This window comes from Pseudonaja textilis, chromosome Z, assembly GCF_049901715.1.
Source record: "Pseudonaja textilis isolate UNSWEBS1 chromosome Z, rPseTex1.2, whole genome shotgun sequence".
Taxonomy (NCBI): domain Eukaryota; kingdom Metazoa; phylum Chordata; class Lepidosauria; order Squamata; family Elapidae; genus Pseudonaja; species Pseudonaja textilis.
In genome coordinates this window covers 71,520,447-71,538,794 of record NC_142008.1, presented here as the reverse complement: position 1 = coordinate 71,538,794, position 18,348 = coordinate 71,520,447, and the positions used below count along the sequence as shown (strand labels likewise).

Below are 18,348 nucleotides of genomic sequence, written 5' to 3'. Positions count from 1 at the left end.
AAATTAAATTTCTTTTTATTAAATATTTTATTTATAAAATAAGCAGATGTATAATTCAAAACAAGGGAAAGCGTAGTGTTTAGGCACTAGATGATCCTAGAAGTATAAGATGATATTCATTAAAAAAAGAATAAATAGTGAATATAGAGAAGAAGCTACTACAAAATGCATGAAAATCTGATGAGTCATTTTACACTGAGCCTTGTTAAAGAGATCATACACTAGTTTGACTGGGAAACGAAAAAGGATGAAATAGAACTTATGATTGCAATTTTTTTCTTTTGATATAATTATTGAAATTACAGTTGAATGGTTATAGAAAATATCTGATAAAATGTGTATGATACATAAAAAGTAAATTGGTTTATTGATTTATGTAGTGAATATTTGAACTGTTGCAAGAGAAGCAGCAGAAAGATTTTGTAATATTAATTTAGTGCATTTTTTTATGTAGCTGCAAATGGTGTGGTACTAGCAACAGAGAAAAAGCAGAAATCTATACTGTATGATGAACGGAGTGTACACAAAGTGGAACCTATTACTAAACACATAGGCTTGGTATATAGTGGCATGGGCCCTGATTACAGGTAAATAAGAAAAAATAATAATTAAATGGAAACATTACTGTTGGTCTTTGAGCAGATTTTGAGATAGGTGAAATCAAGTTGGTTAAAAATTATCTAGAATTCAACAGGTTCAATATATTGTTATATATGATTTTAACCCTGATTCCTCTGCTCTGCATAAATGAATACATTGTTAACCGTCAAGAGTGTAATCCCAGATATATTTCTTAATGTGAAAATTCAAACCCTTAATAACAACTAAGCCTTTTTTCTGAAAAAAGTATGTCATATATATGTGTGTACACACATGTATCAGCATTGTGAGACTGACCAGCTAGCCCAATCCATAAAGCTAATAACTTAGTCAATGTCTTTTTTTAAATCATTCTTGGAGATTTGTGGCCTATCACTTCTTAGAATAGTATAACAAGAATTGCTCTTGCATAGAGGATTTGTAAATACTTATAAATGAACAAGGTGATTATTAGAAACCAGCATTATTTGGGTTGTTAAAAACAATCATGCCAAATAAACGTATCCTCCTTTGATAAAGTGACTTAATTAGCGGCCCAGCAAAATGTGTGGACATAGTATACTTTGGACTTCAGTAAAGTATTTGACAAAGTAGACCATAGCTAATTTCTTGATAAATAGCATCACTGCCAGATGGATTTGTAATTGGCTGAACAACCACATTCAATTATATAATGGTCAATGCAACTTCATATACAGTGGAGGGAAACGTGTTGGGGTACCTCAAGTTCCTGTCTTGGGCCCAGTACTCAACATCTTTATAAATGATCTAAATAGAGGATAGAAGGGAAATTCATCTAATTTGCAGATGACACCAAGCTGGTGGGAATTGTTAACAGTTTGGAAGATAGACTTAAGATTCAGAGGGGATCTTGACAGATTGAGCACTGCCCCCGATATCCAACAAGACGTAGTTCATTGGTGACAGAGACCTGCAACTGGACAGGAAAAAACAAATGTAAAGATACAGAATAGTTGGTACCTGGCTAAACAATAGTGACTATGAGATAGATCTGCTTATCCTAGTGGATTACTTAATTATGAACCAGCAGTGTGCTGCACCTGCCAGACAACCAACACACTCCTATGCTCCATCAACAGAGGGATAATATGATCACAAGAAGAGATAATACTGCTTTATACTGCACTGGTGAGACCACATTTAGAATACTGCATGTAGTTTTGGTCACTATGATACAAAAAGATGCTAAGACCCTAGAAAGTGTACAGAGAACAACAAACATGATAAAATGTCTGTAGCTAGATATGTCTAGCCTATCAAAGAGAGGGATTAGGTGAGAAATGATAACTATCTTCCAATACCAGGACTATTACAGAAAAGAGGGATTGACTTATTCTTCAAAGGACTAGAGGGGATGACAAGTAATGGGTAGAAGCTTAATAAAGAGAAATCCAATCTAGAAGTAAGGAGAAATTTCAACAGTGAGAACAATTAATAGAACAGCTTGGTTTCTCCCTCACTAGAGGGTTTTCAAAAGCAGACTATTGATTGGAATGGTGTAAGATCTGCCTTGAACAGGAGGTTGAACTAAAAGATACCTTAGATCCCTTCCACACTATGATTCTATGTTCTATTACTCAGCTGGTTATACTGATGAAGAAGCTAAGTTTCAAAGGCAGGCTAAACATGGTGAAATACACAGTCTGTTTTACTTTCTGCCAGAGTTTTTTTATGTGATATGGCCTTATTTATTTTACACATTTTCTCCTTGTAACTTTGGTTTCTCCACCAATATTAAGTTCATACCAAAACCATGAAAAAGATTTCCACTGTAATTTAATAATCTTTTTTGCTTGTGTGTGTGTGTGTGTTTGTTTTGTCAGAGTACTTGTTCATAGAGCTCGTAAATTGGCTCAGCAGTACTACTTGGTTTATCATGAGCCTATTCCAACAGCTCAGCTAGTGCAGAGGATCGCTTCTGTGATGCAAGAATACACTCAGTCTGGGTATGTTATTTGCTTCTAAATAAAATGCACTCATTTGTTTGTTCTTCAAATTATGAAGACAGTGCCTACTCATTTTTTTCTGATATATCAGGGAATAATTTTGTGGAGATTACTTAAGCATAACCTTGCCATATATAGGAATATCAAAGTCTTCCAATTTTTTCTAGCATGCAAGGAAATGTACAGTACTTCTAACAAAAGAGCATCCTCATAAACAAAAGAAGAGGCTGCCTGATTATTAATGTTGACAGGTATCTGCAGACTACACAATAAGTTTAAAACAAATTGGATATCCATTTTCTATTTGGAGCATTTTAGTGAGTGAAAATCAATAGGAAATGACCAGGCACATTATATTGTAATTGCTCAGCTGTTTCTATAGGTAGTCCTTGAGTGATGACTGGTTATAAGTTATAATGGTGGTAATACGTGGTCATATGATTAGCCTGATTTTATGACTTGCTTTGATCATAAGTGTGAACGCTATGGTTGTTCAACAAATTCATTTTTTCTTTTATGTTTCCTGACAAAGCAATGAGTGCTGGGTTTAGCAAAACTTATAAAAGATTACTGCAAACAGCTGTAATTTGAGCAGTATTACCCAAAGTTCAGTAATGTGACTGCAGGTGGGGGCCGGAGCAATTTTGAATCTGGCTCATTATTCCCTTTTTCAGATAGGTTGTAATTGATTGTAGGACAAGGACTATATAATTTAGTTTGATAAATGTATTAAAACGGGTCCTTAATCCCCTTGGTTCGTGGACCATTAGTGATGGATGAGCACTGGAAGCTCCACTTGTGAAATGTTGTGTGTGAACACAAAACTATCCCTTTCCCCCTGCCACTACTGGTTTTCAGCACTGGAAAGGTTGGATACCGCTGTATTAAAATACGAATTTTCATAATGTTATACATACAATAAGCTTAAATTGTTTTTCTGAAAGAAAATATTCTAGTCTTGCTTGCCCTGCCTTGGTAAGATTTTAGTAAATTGGACAGTAATTACAATTTACTAGTATATAAGCTGAAATGTCTCTTTATCTTTGTAGACTTTGTCATAGACAAGCTCATGATTTCTTCTATTCTGCTTTTTTGTTTCATTTTGAAGAGCTTTCATTTAGGACATTCTTGAATATGTAGTAGGAACAAGAGTACCACAATTGATTGTTGCCTAGGCCATCCTTCATTATGTTCTTAAATGAAGAATGAATAATAAAATAATTCTATATCTTAAGGAGATAGCATAACTAATGGCTTAATAAATGAGTTTTCTTAATGTAAGAAATTTTAAAAAATACTTAAAGTAATACATTTCAGCAATATTTTAGGGGGCATAAGTATTGATGGCTCCCTCTGTCACTCCTTTAATAATGTTTTCATTTGCATATGCATTGTTTTCAGTCAGTCTTCATGCTAATAAAATTTTCACTTCTTTAATTTCTGCCTAAAAACTACTGCTAAAAGTATAGGAGGAGAATCAGCAAAATAGTGACAGGTTTAAAATTATTAATTACATGTAAATACATAGTGCTTTAAATTATAAACTGATGTGACTGGAAAAAATAAATGCCTCAACAGCTTATAAAATGCTACCCTGTGTATTTCTGTTGTCTTCCTTGATAGAGGTGTACGTCCATTTGGAGTGTCATTATTGATATGTGGATGGAATGAGGGGCGACCATATTTATTCCAGTCTGATCCATCTGTAAGTATTTAAAATTGGACTTCTTCATAGCTTTGTATAAAAACTTGGCCTAGCTATTTGCTTGAGGAACTTATGAACTATTTTTCTGCAATAAGTTTTAAGGAAGATATATGTATAATTGATGGTTAAAAATTCCAGGATAAAATGTTCACAGCCATTTGGACAGATTGGGTGATGAGCTTTAAAATCATATGAGGAGGCCTAGTGGATCTATGTAATGAGATAGCATGTTCAATATCTTACAGTACTATTTGCCTGTTTCAATATTCACCAGCAGAACAACTTTTTGCTTTGTGACTTCTAAATTTTGTCCAAAAAAGCTCATTTTTATCTTTGGTTCTGAGTTCCTAGATGATAAAATAGCCAGACTTTTTATCTTGTCAAGATTATTTGTAGCTTCTTCGGTGATTTAAATGATAATTGTTATAAAATAGATTTGATTGTCCTGTATTAACTCTCCTGTTTTTTGTAATTTGTATTTATATGAATAGTGACATAAGGATGCTGCCGTATATACCTTTGAATAAGTTGAGAATTTTAAATGTCAAAATTCCCCCTCAAAATTGAGTTTGGGTTATCCACTGATAGGTTATCTGTGACTGATACTAGTAGAAGTACTCATATATCCAATATGTATTATTGGATAAACCCATCTGCATATAAGGTGACTTTCAGTCATAAGGAAAAATAAACCAATGGATAAACTATGAAAAATAAAACATATAAACATTTTGATGATCAATTTATCCACAAATAGGCTTTTATGTAACTGTGGTATTCTCATTTCCTACTCCCATATTTTCAGAATCTTAGTACAGATAGTCCTTGATTTTTTAAATTTTGATTCATTTATTACATTTATTTATTTTGTTTTGAAGCGATTCTGGGAGGCTTGTAGCATTAGCATTAAAATCATAAAATAAATATTTCTAAAACAATAAAAATGGAAATTACATGAAAAATAGAATTATAGAAAAAAAACGGAGGAAAGGAGAAGGCTGTTCAGAGGGGAAGGGTATACTTCCTTTTTATTCATCAACTGTGATCCCTCCTTGTTGGAGTTCCAAGCCATCTGGCAGAGCCAGATCTTCAGGCTCCTGTAGAAGGACCAGGAGGGTGGGAGCAAATTTTTGCCACATGGTATAATGTTTCAAAGAGCCAGTGCCATGGCAGAGAAGGTCCTTCTGGACCCTGCCAGCCAGATTTCCTTGACTGAAGGGAGCCCACAGCATCCTCTTTTGCTAGCACAGGTGGGAAGAGCCAGTCCCAATGGGCTGAGATGGTTCCTCAAGTAACCTGGACCCATGCCATGCAGGGCTTTAAAGATAATAAAGGATGGTTCAAAAATAATGGCTTGGGGTATATGTTTTAAGCCTGTAAACACTTCTGATCAACGCAAAGCACTGCATACCCCAACAGTCACATAATTACAACTGGGTGCTTGGGAACCTGTTTATATGATGTTTGCCAAGTGACACATGTTATCTGATTGCCATTGTGATTGCCATTTGCAATCTGCCTATTCTGCACAAAATAACTGCCTGCCCAGGGATTTCAACCCAACTTCCTCTCCCATGTGGTGGTGGGGAGGAGGCAGGGCAGGTTTACCACCAGTAGTCAGAATAATCCTGAGATAAAATCCTTTTTCTAGACTGTCAGAATGTTTTACTTTAGCTTATTATTATGTCATTCATTTCACAACTGGAGAATAGTAAGATTTTGCATAAAACAAGATGTTTTTTAATTTCAGACTTAAAGCAAATTTGTTGTATTTTGGAAATTCTGCTGAAACAAAATCTGAAGGAGTCTTTCTAGATGATAGAACAAGGCTAGTATACTTAAAGTGCAGGATTTTGTCATTGATAGGATCTAAGTTGAGTTCAAGTGTGGCATATCCAATGACCTACTTATTTCTTCTACTTACCTCTTCTGATTTTCATGATTTCTGTATTTGTCTTTATCTGCTACTGTGGCTTTTTCTGTTCCTCTTTCCCCATTGCACCAATACTTCTTGGTGTGCATATCTCTATATCAGAACCAAATACATAATCTGGATTCAGAATGACTGCTCTGAGTAGCATGTTGCTCCAGAAAATTCTGTTTTCTCCAAAGCTTAAAAACTAAGTACAGGTAGACTTATAACCACAATCGAGCCCAAATTTTCTGTTGCTAAGTAAGACAGTTGTTAAGTGAATTTTGCCCCATTTTACAATCCTTCTTGCCACAGTTAAATGAAATATTGCACTTGTTAGTTAGTAACATGGTTAAGTGAATTTGGCTCTCCCATTGACTTTGCTGCAAAAGGTAATCGACCTCAGGGTACTGCAACCATCATAAATATGAGTCAGTTGCCAAGCATCTAAATTTTGATCATGTGACCATGGGGATGCCGCAACAATCATTTGTGTGAAAAAATGTCACTTTTTAAAGTGCATTGTAACTTTGAATAGTTGCCAAATTGTTGTAAGATAAGACTACCTATATTTGCCTGGTAGTATCATATTTCTCTCATCTCCTTGCAATCCGCTTTTATAACTTCTATGTATGAATTTGTACAGTTGGGAAATTTCCAAGGAATTTCTAATAATATAAGGTAATTTTTTTCTATTCTCACTATAAGTAGTAAGTTATGAATATTATACAATATTTTAATACTTTATTATTAAAAAGATATCTATAATATGCATATTTCTAATTTGCTGAACTTTTCACCTTCCAGGGGGCATACTTTGCATGGAAAGCAACTGCAATGGGGAAAAACTATGTAAATGGAAAGACATTTCTGGAGAAAAGGTAATGCAGAATAGAAATTCTGTCATCTAGTAAATTATTGCAGTCTTGTATTCTTTTTGAATTTTCCATTTCTGGATTTTTTTCTGAATTCTTGGATGGTTTATTGTTAAATATTAGTGCTGTAAACTCATACAAAACAGAATTTATCAAAATTCCATCTTGATAGTGAATTTGCTCTACCAACAGTCATCATCTTGGTTGTTCTAGGAATAAGCATTCCTTTCGCTCTTTTAAAAAAACAAAAAAATATTAGGTACATTTATTTAAGAAAAATATCATGCTTTAAAAGGAAAACCAGGGGCCACATTTTTCTGGTTGTATTTTATTAATATATTTATAATACTCCCTCTACTGAAATATTTTGAAGTGATTCTCAATGCATAATGTAGCTACATAATATTTTAAAACAATCTTGAATAAATCTTTGTTTGCTTTTTAGATATCAGTGTGGTCATTACTGGTGACAGTAAAATATCACAAGAGTAGGCAAAGTTAATTTTTTTTTGTTTTTTAGTCAATTTTTAGAAGGAATAGAAGTAATGTTCAGCAGCAAAATGATATTTCAGTACCATTTTGATCCTCGCCCAACCCCAGGGAAACTGTAAGGCTTAATTTATCCATTCAGCCTCTTAAATCCAGTAATTCCATACACACATACAAAGGAACAGTTGTAAAATGTTGAACTTGCCGTTTTGCAGAAACTGAGATCTATAAATGGGAAGTTAGAAATATGCAACAAGTTTTCTACCCTGCTGGTTTAGCACTCTCTTACTTTACAAGTATGTCTAGACTCCACAAGCTGTTTTTTAAAATAACAATAGTGATAACAGGCTGCACTTTGGAAGTTGGTCCAGAAGCAGAGACACAGTATAGTGAGGAGTCATGGGAAAATGTATCAGATTATTTTCTAGTAAATATTTTATAATATTCTAGTGCAAAGTCATTTTTTGAGATTTTATGGATTAGCAGGCTGTTCCAATTCAGTTACAGTAATTTTTTATGGCAGTCCCTGGTATAGTTTCAAAATTTCAGATGGGTTTATTGGCACAATAATAGTTTCATGACCAAGAAGTAATCTAGAAAAAATAATCCCTGAATTTATGGTGGTAATTTTGCACTTGTGCAATTTTAGTTTAGTTATAACATTGGAGGGATATTTTAAATTTCTTAGAAAATGTCTGGGTTTTTTTTTTGCAGATACAATGAAGACTTAGAGCTTGAAGATGCTATCCACACTGCTATCTTGACATTAAAGGTGAAAAATATTCATTTTAAATTTGATAAAACTTTCAAAGTTGATATTTTAATATTATTTAACAAAATTGTATATCTTTTCATTATTAGGAAAGTTTTGAAGGACAGATGACTGAAGATAACATAGAAGTTGGCATCTGTAATGAGGCAGGATTTAGAAGACTCACTCCAACTGAAGTTAAAGATTATTTGGCTGCAATCGCCTAACCTTGATTGATGAGAACATGAAACTGTTCTCACTTTTTAATTTCATTTATATTAGTGGCTTTTGATTTTAATTTCTACTTTGTTAAACCTGTAGATTAAAAAAAAGTATTGATTCACATGCCACTGAAATGTTAAACTAATTAAACAATGTACAAGAATACTTACACAATCTACAAAATATAAAAATTGGTATAACTTCTGATTAAATTTACAAAATACTTCATTATACTAACTTCAGATGTTGCTAAGATTGTTTCAAAATTCAGATTTTGAGTCCATGAAGCTATTCAGATAACTGAAATGATTAAATGTTCAGTAAAGTTTTATACAGATAGGACTGCTTGAGTAGAATTAGTGTGCAGATTTTCATAGCAGAAATCATATTGGGAAGAATTTGTAAAGAAAAGCCAATGACATGTATATACTGAAGGATTTTTGGATTTTTTTTTAAATGGAGTATTAAAAAGGGGAGGGACAAGAAATCTGCTAAGCATCTAAAGAACTATCTATGAATACATTGGGTATCTCAGGTTTACTTTGGTGGTAGTTCTTCCATGTTTCAGTTCTTCCATGTTTCAGTGGATTCTTTACCTTGAGGAGATTATAATAGCAACCTTCTGTATGCAAATCAGAAGGCTGATTAAGTATTCCTCTTTAATTTGGAAACCCAGGATGAGCATACTGAACAGGGCAGCAGTGGAATGTGGGGATGGAAAAAAATAATATTCTTGGCCATGATCTGGAACATCCTTTTTTTAAAAAAAACAAATTGATTCACCCTTTTAAAAAAATATTTTGTTTTATTTGTATTTATAATATACAGATGCTCTCAGAACTGCATGTGTCATCCTGATATTGTGCTTGCTTAACCACATTTTGTGCTTAATTGCATATTTAATTTTTAAAAATTTAAAAACATCAGATTAGGCTCTAAATACACTGTATGTTCATTTTCCCTCTCTAATCAACACAGCCCTAAATAAAAATCTATAAAAAGTTAAATGATGAACTACCTCACAGTATTAGTATTCTTCCCATCTGCCTAGTCTAGCAGTATTAAATTACATTGCAGTATAGGCATGACTAAAATCTAATTCTACTTTTTGCAGTACATGTATAACAGTTGGGCTTTCACTGTAATAAACACATTTTATATATTTTTATTTTTACATAATGTTTTAAAATTTACATATTTTTATTTATATTTTATATATTTAGTAATATATAAAGAGTTCCATTCACATTCCATACTGTACAGGTTTGGGCGGTTCTTGTACACATGTTGGGGTTTTGGTCCATTTACAAAAACAAGATAATTCTGTATTCCAAATTATTTGTGAAGGAATAGTGGAAAACACAGGATGCTGGCAGCTAGGATGCTCTGCAGGACTTGTGGAAGTGGCAAGTTGAGGGGATATAATATGCTAATGATGCCCATATCTGAAGAGAAAGAAAAATACTGGGAAAGTTGGTGGGCTCCAGGATATATTGCATGGGGGGTTAGGAAGCTACTGGGAGCATAGGGAAACTAATGGAATCTGCTGCTCTGAGAGCTAGAAAAGAAAAGAGCAGTTGTGCTGGAAAAACCGTACCTTAACTTGTCTTGTCTGGATTGCATTTTGTATGAATCCCAGAATAATCCAAACATCCACGTTTGAGTTATCTCACACTGTAGTTGACCCAAAATGAATTGTTAGTACTTTAGGAACACTGTAAATACGGATTTGAATATATTCATTTTGTATGCACCTCTTATTAATAGGCACTATTTTTACATTCAAAAGTCAATTTTTTAAAACCACTTTTACAGATAAAAAGGTATAAAAATTACTGTTCAACCATAGATCTACCAAAAATCTGGATTTATGATATTTTTAATGTCTAACTTTAGACTGACATATAACCTCTCTGCAGTATATATGTAAATCATAATTTGGTTTTTTTATATATTACTTTAGCACTAAGAAGCAGGAGTCTTTAGAAAACTTGTGGGGCTGCATGTATTGTAGTTTCTAGAAAGGTTAGAGACTAGCTGTGGTGGGTTTTTTTGTTTTTGTTTTTTGAAATAATTTTTTATTGTTTTTTATATACAACAAATTCCATTTCAATCGTGCATCGACTTGGGTACATATTTCAATTACTTAAACATAAATGATATCCTTATCAAATCTAACAATACATCAATGTTCCCATACATATTCCCATATACATAATAATATCACACATAACTTTGCTTAATTTTTTCTAATTGTTCTATAAATACATCAAATCTTTTTTAGGTTGTTTTATTTTCTATCCGTATTATATGTGGTGGACTTGCACAGAGGCTAAAAGGTACCGGACTAAAATACACATATGGTTGGAAAAAATGATTAAACAACATATAGATTTGAAACCTGAAATATTCCTATTAGGAATGGAACCAGAAGGTTATAGTAAATAAAAGATTTACTTAATTATACATGTCTTAACAGGAGCTAGGATTGTATTTGCCCAAAATTGGAAGAGTGATAAAATACTGATAGAGGGAAAAATAATTGAATAATTTAAAATATATTTGAATGTGCAGAAATGAATAGATTGACACTAGAAATTAAAGAGAAAAAAATGAATATTACATGGTATGGAATATCTTTTATCATTAGCTGTGTTTTAAAAGGAAGGTTAATGAATATTGTGGTTGATAGGAGGAAAGTCCTTGCGAACATCTATGAACATGATAACAGGCACTGTGTTATACTCTGAAACATCACTTTTTCCTCTGAATTTAGTATGCTACCAACAACCCAAACATCAACTTTTTAAATTTTTGATGGGATGTAATCCCACATAATTTTTTTACAATTTATTCTAGAAAATGATAAACACTGTTAAAACTTCTACCATTCCCATTTTATGTGTTTTTCCTTTATTATTTTTATAAGTAAGGCGATGAGCATACTTATTACTTGTTCCTGCTCCAGTTTTCTCATAACAATCCTGTGAGGTGGCCTGGGAGAAAATGATTGGCCCTCAGTCACCCATGTAGCTTTCATACCTCATGCAGGACTAAAATTCATGCTCCTGATTTCTAGCCAGATGCCTTAGCCACTAGACTAAACTGGCTCTAATACATCATTATGGATTTACTGTATGTATTTAACATGCAACAAAGTAATAAGCTGTTATTGAACTTTTATACTGTGATAAAATTGCTTCTTTAGATCTGATGAAATTGTTAAACAGAATTTAAACTCATTATGGGCTTCATCCCACTCTGGGTTCCCCAGGCCTGCTGGCAAAACCAGGTCTTCAGTGCCTTTCAAAAGAGTGCTAGAGTGGGGGCCATTCTAATCCCTGGGGAAATGATATTCCAGAGAGAGGGAGCCACCATGGAGAATGCCATTCTGGGTCCCATCAGGTGTATCTCCCTCAGGGATGGGACCCACAACATTCCCTGTCTCCTTGTTCTAATTGATTGGGTAGATGTGACCAGCAAAAGATGTTCACTCAGATAACCCAGTCCCAAGCCATGAAGGGCTTTAAAGGTGACAATCAGCACCTTGAATTGCACCCGGAAGCAAATCAGCAACCAATACAGCTCCTGCAGGAGAGGTGACACGTGCACACGGGGGTCTGTACAAAACCATGTGGGCCGCTGCATTTTGCACCAACTGGACTTTCTGGATGCTGTTCAAGGGCAGCCCCATGTAGAACGCATGACAATCAAAATGGGAAGTGACCAGGGCATGAGTGACTGGGGGTAGGCAGTATTGGTCCAGGAAAGGGCATAACTGGTGCACAACCCACAGTTGCGCGAAGGCCCTCCTGGCCACGACCACCACCTCTTCATGCAGGAGTCGTGAATCCAGGAAAACCCCTAGATTATGTACAGGGTCTGTTTGGGGTAGTGCCACCCCATCCAAGACCAAAAGTGGCAATTCTCTCTGAGCCAACGAACCCCAAACCCAGAGCCACTCTGTCTTGCAAGGGTTTAGTTTCAACCCATTGGTCCCCATCCAGCCCCTAACAGCCTCCAGAGAGAGGGAGGACACAGCAACACTTAACTCACCATGGGCCAAGACATACAGCTGAGTATCATCAGCATATTGGTGATACTTTAGTCCATGGAGACAGATGATCTCACCCAGCGGCTTCATATAAATGTTGAACAGGAGCGGAGGGAGTACAGAGTCCTGCAGAATCCTATAAAGCAATGGGTGAGGGCTGGATCTCTCCCCTCCTATCAACACTGAGAGCGGCTACAGAGGAAGGAAATGAACCAGGACATCACAAGGCCTCCCACTCTTATCCCCTGAAGTCACCCCAGGAGAATCCCATGGTCAATGGTATCAAAAGCAGCCGAGAGGTCAAGTAGAGCAAGGATGAATGCACTACCCCCATCCTGCTCCCGACAGAAATCCAAAAGTACAACCAATGCTGTTTCTGTCCCAAAGTCCAAAGTCCAGAAGTTTAGACACTAGTCTATATGGAAGAATTGTGTTAAATGCTGAACTAAAATCCACAAAAAGCATCCTCATGTAGCGCCACCGCCTTCTAGATGAGTCAGAGCAGGGTGAAGAGTGATGGCTATAGCGTCCTCTGTAGATCTATTTTTTCTGTATGCAAACTGGCATTTATCAAATGTTTGTGGAAGACCAGAAATAATGTGTCAGCAGACCAATTTCTTAAAGCACTTGATGATGATAGGTGTATCACTGGTCTGCAATTGTTGAGGTTATTGATAGGGAACTTTTTGGGCAGTGGAACAATGGTGGAAGCCTTCAAACAAGATAGAATAGTGGACTGGGATAAAGACCAATTGAAGATGGTCTATTGTGAACACCTGCACTCACTGTTAAACAATAGTTTATTTTATTGGATTCGGTAGCATTGTATCATTCAAGAAAAACCCTTGGTGAGATCATATATTCACTCATGTATTGTATTTATAGCACTTATTACAAGTGCATTACTGAGATTGATTAACTTCAGTCTCGACCAGTCGTTTTCCATTCGCAGTTATCCCGATAGATTTGAATTATTCTAAACCCAGAGTCTACCTCAGCAAAAAACAAAATAATGATTAAGGCTGAGGATGTGACTCAGTAATCACCACAGCAAAAATTAGGCTCCCATCTTAAAGATCCTTCAGTGTCGCCTCGTAAATGGCGGCTTCTTATCTAAACCGGAAGCCAGGCTGGCTGGAAAGCGTCAGTCGGAATGACTTGCTGTTTTTCTTCGTGAGATAAAGAGGAAGTAAACGAAGCTGCAGTCAGGGGTTCCTGTCATAGAGATCCTATCCTGCCTTACTCGTGAGTATCGGTCACCCTTGAAATGTGCATGGCGCTATGCGAATGCGGGTTTTAAAGCCCAAACGACGGAAGTTTTACTGTAATTGGGTAAAAGAACGAGAAGTTATCTGTGGGATGTTGCTTTTCTGCTGATATTAGAAATCCAGACTTCCGATCAGGGAAGCCTTGGTCAGAGCACAATGAGAAACAGCCAATCATCTTGCAATAACTTGTGTTATAGTTTTAAGCAATTTACAGCATCACGAAATCAGGAATGGATGTTTTGAAGTAGCGCTCTGAATTCACCGAAGCTGAGAAGGGCGCCTGCTATTTCATCACATAACCGGTGGCGTGCAAAATGTAATCCAAAGAGCTTTTAAAATCCTGTGGAGTCTTTGGTGGAGTGATGGGACGCTGAATTTTAGGAAGAAACATTCTCGGCTCTAGAAAACACCGAACTGTCATAACATTGAAACGTTCCAATAAAGAAAAATATTTATAGCTCAGAGTTGACACGAGGGGTCCTTGGTGCGCTCTGAACTTGGTTGTTTTCTTGCAGATATTTCATTACCCAAACTAGGTAACATCATCAGTGCTAATAATGTTACCTAATTTGGGTAATGAATGTCTGCAGGAGAACAACAAAACTCAGAGAGCACTAAGGACCCATATACATTGCTGTTTTATGTCTCCATTTCCCACTCCATTAGGCTTTGGCATTTGAGACTTTAACTTTGCCAAATGATCTGGTCAATATGGGTCCTCACAGTTTATATATAAGATCCATCTAAACTTCCTGTCAGATCACAGATTATGCCCATCTGTCCATACTGAATTACCACAAAACAAAGTCAGGTCTGTTTTTTGTTGTTGCCATGGGTAAAAAAACTATGGCTCTGAAGCACAGATCTCTCGATTGTTCTGTGGGATATGGTATACATCAAATTACAGATTACATATTTCTCTCCCTTCTTAGAATGTAATTATCAGAATTGTTGACTGGTGCTGCCATGGCAAAACCCCCTAATTATTATCCAATTTACTTGAAATCACTCAAAATATAGGGGACAGCGCTTTTATATTCATAAACTATAATTTAGTTTATATAAAATATTCTGCACACGGAATGATTGTTTGTGATTCCTGGGATATTAGCTGCATTTTCCTAGATGAATATTTAAATCTATCTGCATTGTGGTCCTATTACCAATCCAGGAGGTGGCACTATGTTATGTACTTAAAGCATTTAACAAGCATGGGATATGGCCAATACAGTATATTACTCAAAATAGTAAAGAAATTATCATATAGAAAGACATGAAGAATTCCTCTCTTCTTTCACTTGTGTTGGGATGTTATTAAAAAAGTAGTCATCTTGGTGCAACACAATTGCAGCATAGAAAATGTAATGTGTAGAGCAGAATGCTTAAAGATTTACAAATGATCCCAAACAAATAGAGTTTGAACTCTCATGGAAGTTTTGGCATATAGAGATCTATAGAACAAAGGCTTCCTTGAATAGATTCTCATACTACCATTCACTGGCAACCTGGCAACATGATTTACTAAATGAGGTACTGTTCAGTACTACAGGAATGCCATCTATAGCTTAGCACCAATATGGATTCAAAGTTTTAAACAAAGATTATAAAAAAGGATGAAAATACTGCAAATCACATGAAAACTAATCTTTGGTATATGTATTGTAGAAGCAGTCCAGATACTAAGCCTGACTAGTACTTGGAAAAAAGATCAAGGAATCTCAAGGCTATAAGTTAGACTAGTAAGTAAAAATGCTTACTTTCAGGTATGGAGTTACATAGACATTAGTAGCATGACTGGAGGGATTCTTTATGTTGAGTAACTATATTTTTTAAATTCTTCTTAGGAATGTTACCAAGATGTCTGCACATTCATTGCTGTGTGAGAGAATTATCTTGGCTAAGGAACTAATTAAAAGAGCAGAAGCTATTTGCAGATCCCAAAAAGATGGCATAGAAGGTGGACCAAAACTTTGCCGTAAATTAAAGGCAGAACTAAAATTCTTGCAGAAAATAGAAGCTGGTAGAATATGCATCAAAGAGTCTCATCTGCAGAGTACAAATCTCACTCATCTGCAAGCTGTCATTGAATCAGCAGAGAACTTGGAGGATATTGTTGGTGTTCTCCATGTTTTTACTTATAAGGATTCATTTGGTGAAAAACAAAATTTGGTAGTAGACGTAGTTGCAAATAATGGGCATACTTGGGTGAAAGCAGTTGGTCGGAAAGCTGAAGCTCTGCATAACATTTGGTTGGGCAGGGGCCAGTATGGTGACAAGAGCATTATTGAACAAGCAGAGGATTTCCTACAAGCAAGTTGTCAAAAACCAATACAATATTGCAGCCCACACATTATTTTTGCTTTCTACAATGGTTTGTCCAGCCCAATGGCAGAAAGGCTAAAAGAAATGAATATATCTGTGCGGGGGGATATTGTTGCTGTGAACCTATCAATGAACTGTCTTAAAGAAGATCACTCCTTCAGTTCTAGTGAATCTGACAATGGGGACGAATGCTTTCAAATGACTAAAGTAGATCGGGATACCTTAATAGCCAGTGTTGCATTTCCTACAATGTTGAAAGTAAATACATGCAATAGGGTTAATTTAGACATTACTACTTTGATTACATATGTCTCAGCCCTAAACTATGGAGGCTGTTACTTTATATTCAAAGAGAAAGTCTTAACTGAACAGGCCTTACAAGAGCGATGTGAGAGTGTTCTCCCACAACTGGAGGAATTCATGAAGGAGAAAGAATTGTTTGCTTGTGAATCTGCAATCAAAGATTTTCAGATTATCTTAGAAACTATAGGAGGTCCTGGAGAAAAATATAGAGCCACATTACTTATGGATAGAATCCATGTGGTCCCAGACCAACCCTCTGATTATGCCTCAAAATTAGTGACTAGCTCTAAAATCAATAACCGTTCTTTGATCATCTTTGGAACAGGAGATACTTTAAAGGCCATCACTATGACAGCAAATAGTGGCTTTGTTCGGGCAGCAGCAAATCAGGGAGTAAAGTTTAGTGTGTTTATTCATCAACCAAGGGCATTGACAGAAAGCAAAGAAGCTTCTGCCACACCTTTACTAAAGCACTAAGTTGGTTCCAAATTATGCAGAGGTTGTATTCAGCAGATTCTGATCAGTTCTGGAGAACTGGTAGCAGAAATTTTGAGTAGTTTGGAGAACCAGCAAATACTACGTCTGACTGGAAATTTTACAATATCCTTCCCCTGCCATGTCCACTATTATGTATACTATTTCTAGCTTAAGGAATTTTAGAAACAATAGTTTAATGCATAAAAATATTGATGTTATGTGGACACAATTTATTCATTTGACTGAATTGAACTGAAAGAAACTTAGGGCAGACATACTATGTTGTGCTTCACCTACTCATGTATAACTTCATGTAAATGTTATATAACTTTTCCTGTGTGTTGCCAGAATGCTTTCTTAGAGCAATTCTGCATTGTCTTGAGGCTGACATAGATATGCACAATGTAATAATCTTGGTGCAAAGGATTGTGTTGATAATTATCAACTTATGACCACAATGGAGCCCAAAATTTCTGTTGGTAAGCAAGACAGTGGTTAAGTGAATTTTGCACTATTTTATTATCTTTCTTGCCACAGTTGGTAACGGAATCACTGCTAGCAACACAGTTATTAAATACATCTAACTTCCCCATTGCATTTGCTTGTTGGAGGTCACAGAAAGTAATCACTTGACCCCAGGACATTGCAGTTATCATAAATACATGCTAGTTGCTGACCATGTGTTTTTTGATCATATGACCCTGGGGATGCTGCAACAATTGAAAGTCCAAAAATGGTCATGTCACTTTGTTCAGTGCCATTGTAACTTTGATCATTAAATATTTATGTATTTGTTTGTCAAACATGTACAAGATAACGAGTATAAGTATGAACATAAATAAGAACAAAGGAAGTAAATATAGATAAATGGGTAGAGTAAAACAGGGATGGTAGGCTTGCTAGAGCACTTATGCACTTAAAGGACCTCTTAAGAATGGGGTGAGGTCCACAGTAGACAGTTTGAAGTTGAAGCTTTGAGGGGTTGAAGCTGTAACAACGAAGTCTGGTAGGGCATTCCAAGCATTGACCACTCTCTTGCTGAAGTTGTATTTTCTGCAATCAAGTTTGGAGCAGTTTACCTTGAGTTTGCATCAGTAGTTTGCCCATGTATTATTGTTTGTTTGTTTTTTAAATTTATTTTTAACAACAAACATAGACAAACACAAACATAAAACAACAAATAAAGTCTTATTTCAATTATACAGTGTGTCGGTTGGTACATATGTCTTGTGCACAATAGCTATAATCTTTTCCTCTTAGGTTTAAATTTACATTCATATTACATTAATCAACTTTCCATGTCATATAATATTATTATTATATCATTAGACTTTGATTTCAAATCTGCATTGACCTTTATAGCAAATCTCAGTTCTTACTAATTTTAGTTCATATTGTAATTC

At 35.4% G+C, this 18,348-nt stretch overlaps 2 protein-coding genes across 4 annotated transcripts in view; both read left to right on the top strand.

Annotated features, from left to right (window-relative positions):
- Window positions 1-9,264, top strand: part of PSMA2 (proteasome 20S subunit alpha 2) — a 48,546-nt gene extending 39,282 nt beyond the window's left edge. For both annotated transcript variants that reach the window (XM_087918498.1, XM_026702274.2), the window contains 6 exons: window positions 455-587; window positions 2,445-2,567; window positions 4,191-4,272; window positions 6,992-7,065; window positions 8,263-8,320; window positions 8,410-9,264. In XM_087918498.1, the coding sequence (XP_087774624.1) occupies window positions 455-587; window positions 2,445-2,567; window positions 4,191-4,272; window positions 6,992-7,065; window positions 8,263-8,320; window positions 8,410-8,526 (587 nt within the window). In that variant the 3' untranslated portion in view covers window positions 8,527-9,264. The remainder of the gene's footprint in view (window positions 1-454; window positions 588-2,444; window positions 2,568-4,190; window positions 4,273-6,991; window positions 7,066-8,262; window positions 8,321-8,409) is intronic.
- Window positions 9,265-13,523: 4,259 nt separating this feature from the next.
- Window positions 13,524-18,145, top strand: CZH7orf25 (chromosome Z C7orf25 homolog). Of its 2 annotated transcripts, XM_026702273.2 has the most exons (3): window positions 13,729-13,820; window positions 15,509-15,582; window positions 15,688-18,145. In XM_026702273.2, the coding sequence occupies exon 3, from the start codon at window positions 15,701-15,703 to the stop codon at window positions 16,943-16,945; it is 1,245 nt and encodes a 414-aa protein (XP_026558058.1). In that variant the 5' UTR covers window positions 13,729-13,820; window positions 15,509-15,582; window positions 15,688-15,700; the 3' UTR covers window positions 16,946-18,145. The 2 variants fall into 2 exon arrangements, with proteins under 2 accessions (XP_026558057.1, XP_026558058.1); XM_026702272.2 differs by lacking the exon at window positions 15,509-15,582 and having other exon boundaries at window positions 13,524-13,820.
- The last annotated feature ends 203 nt before the right edge of the window (window positions 18,146-18,348 follow it).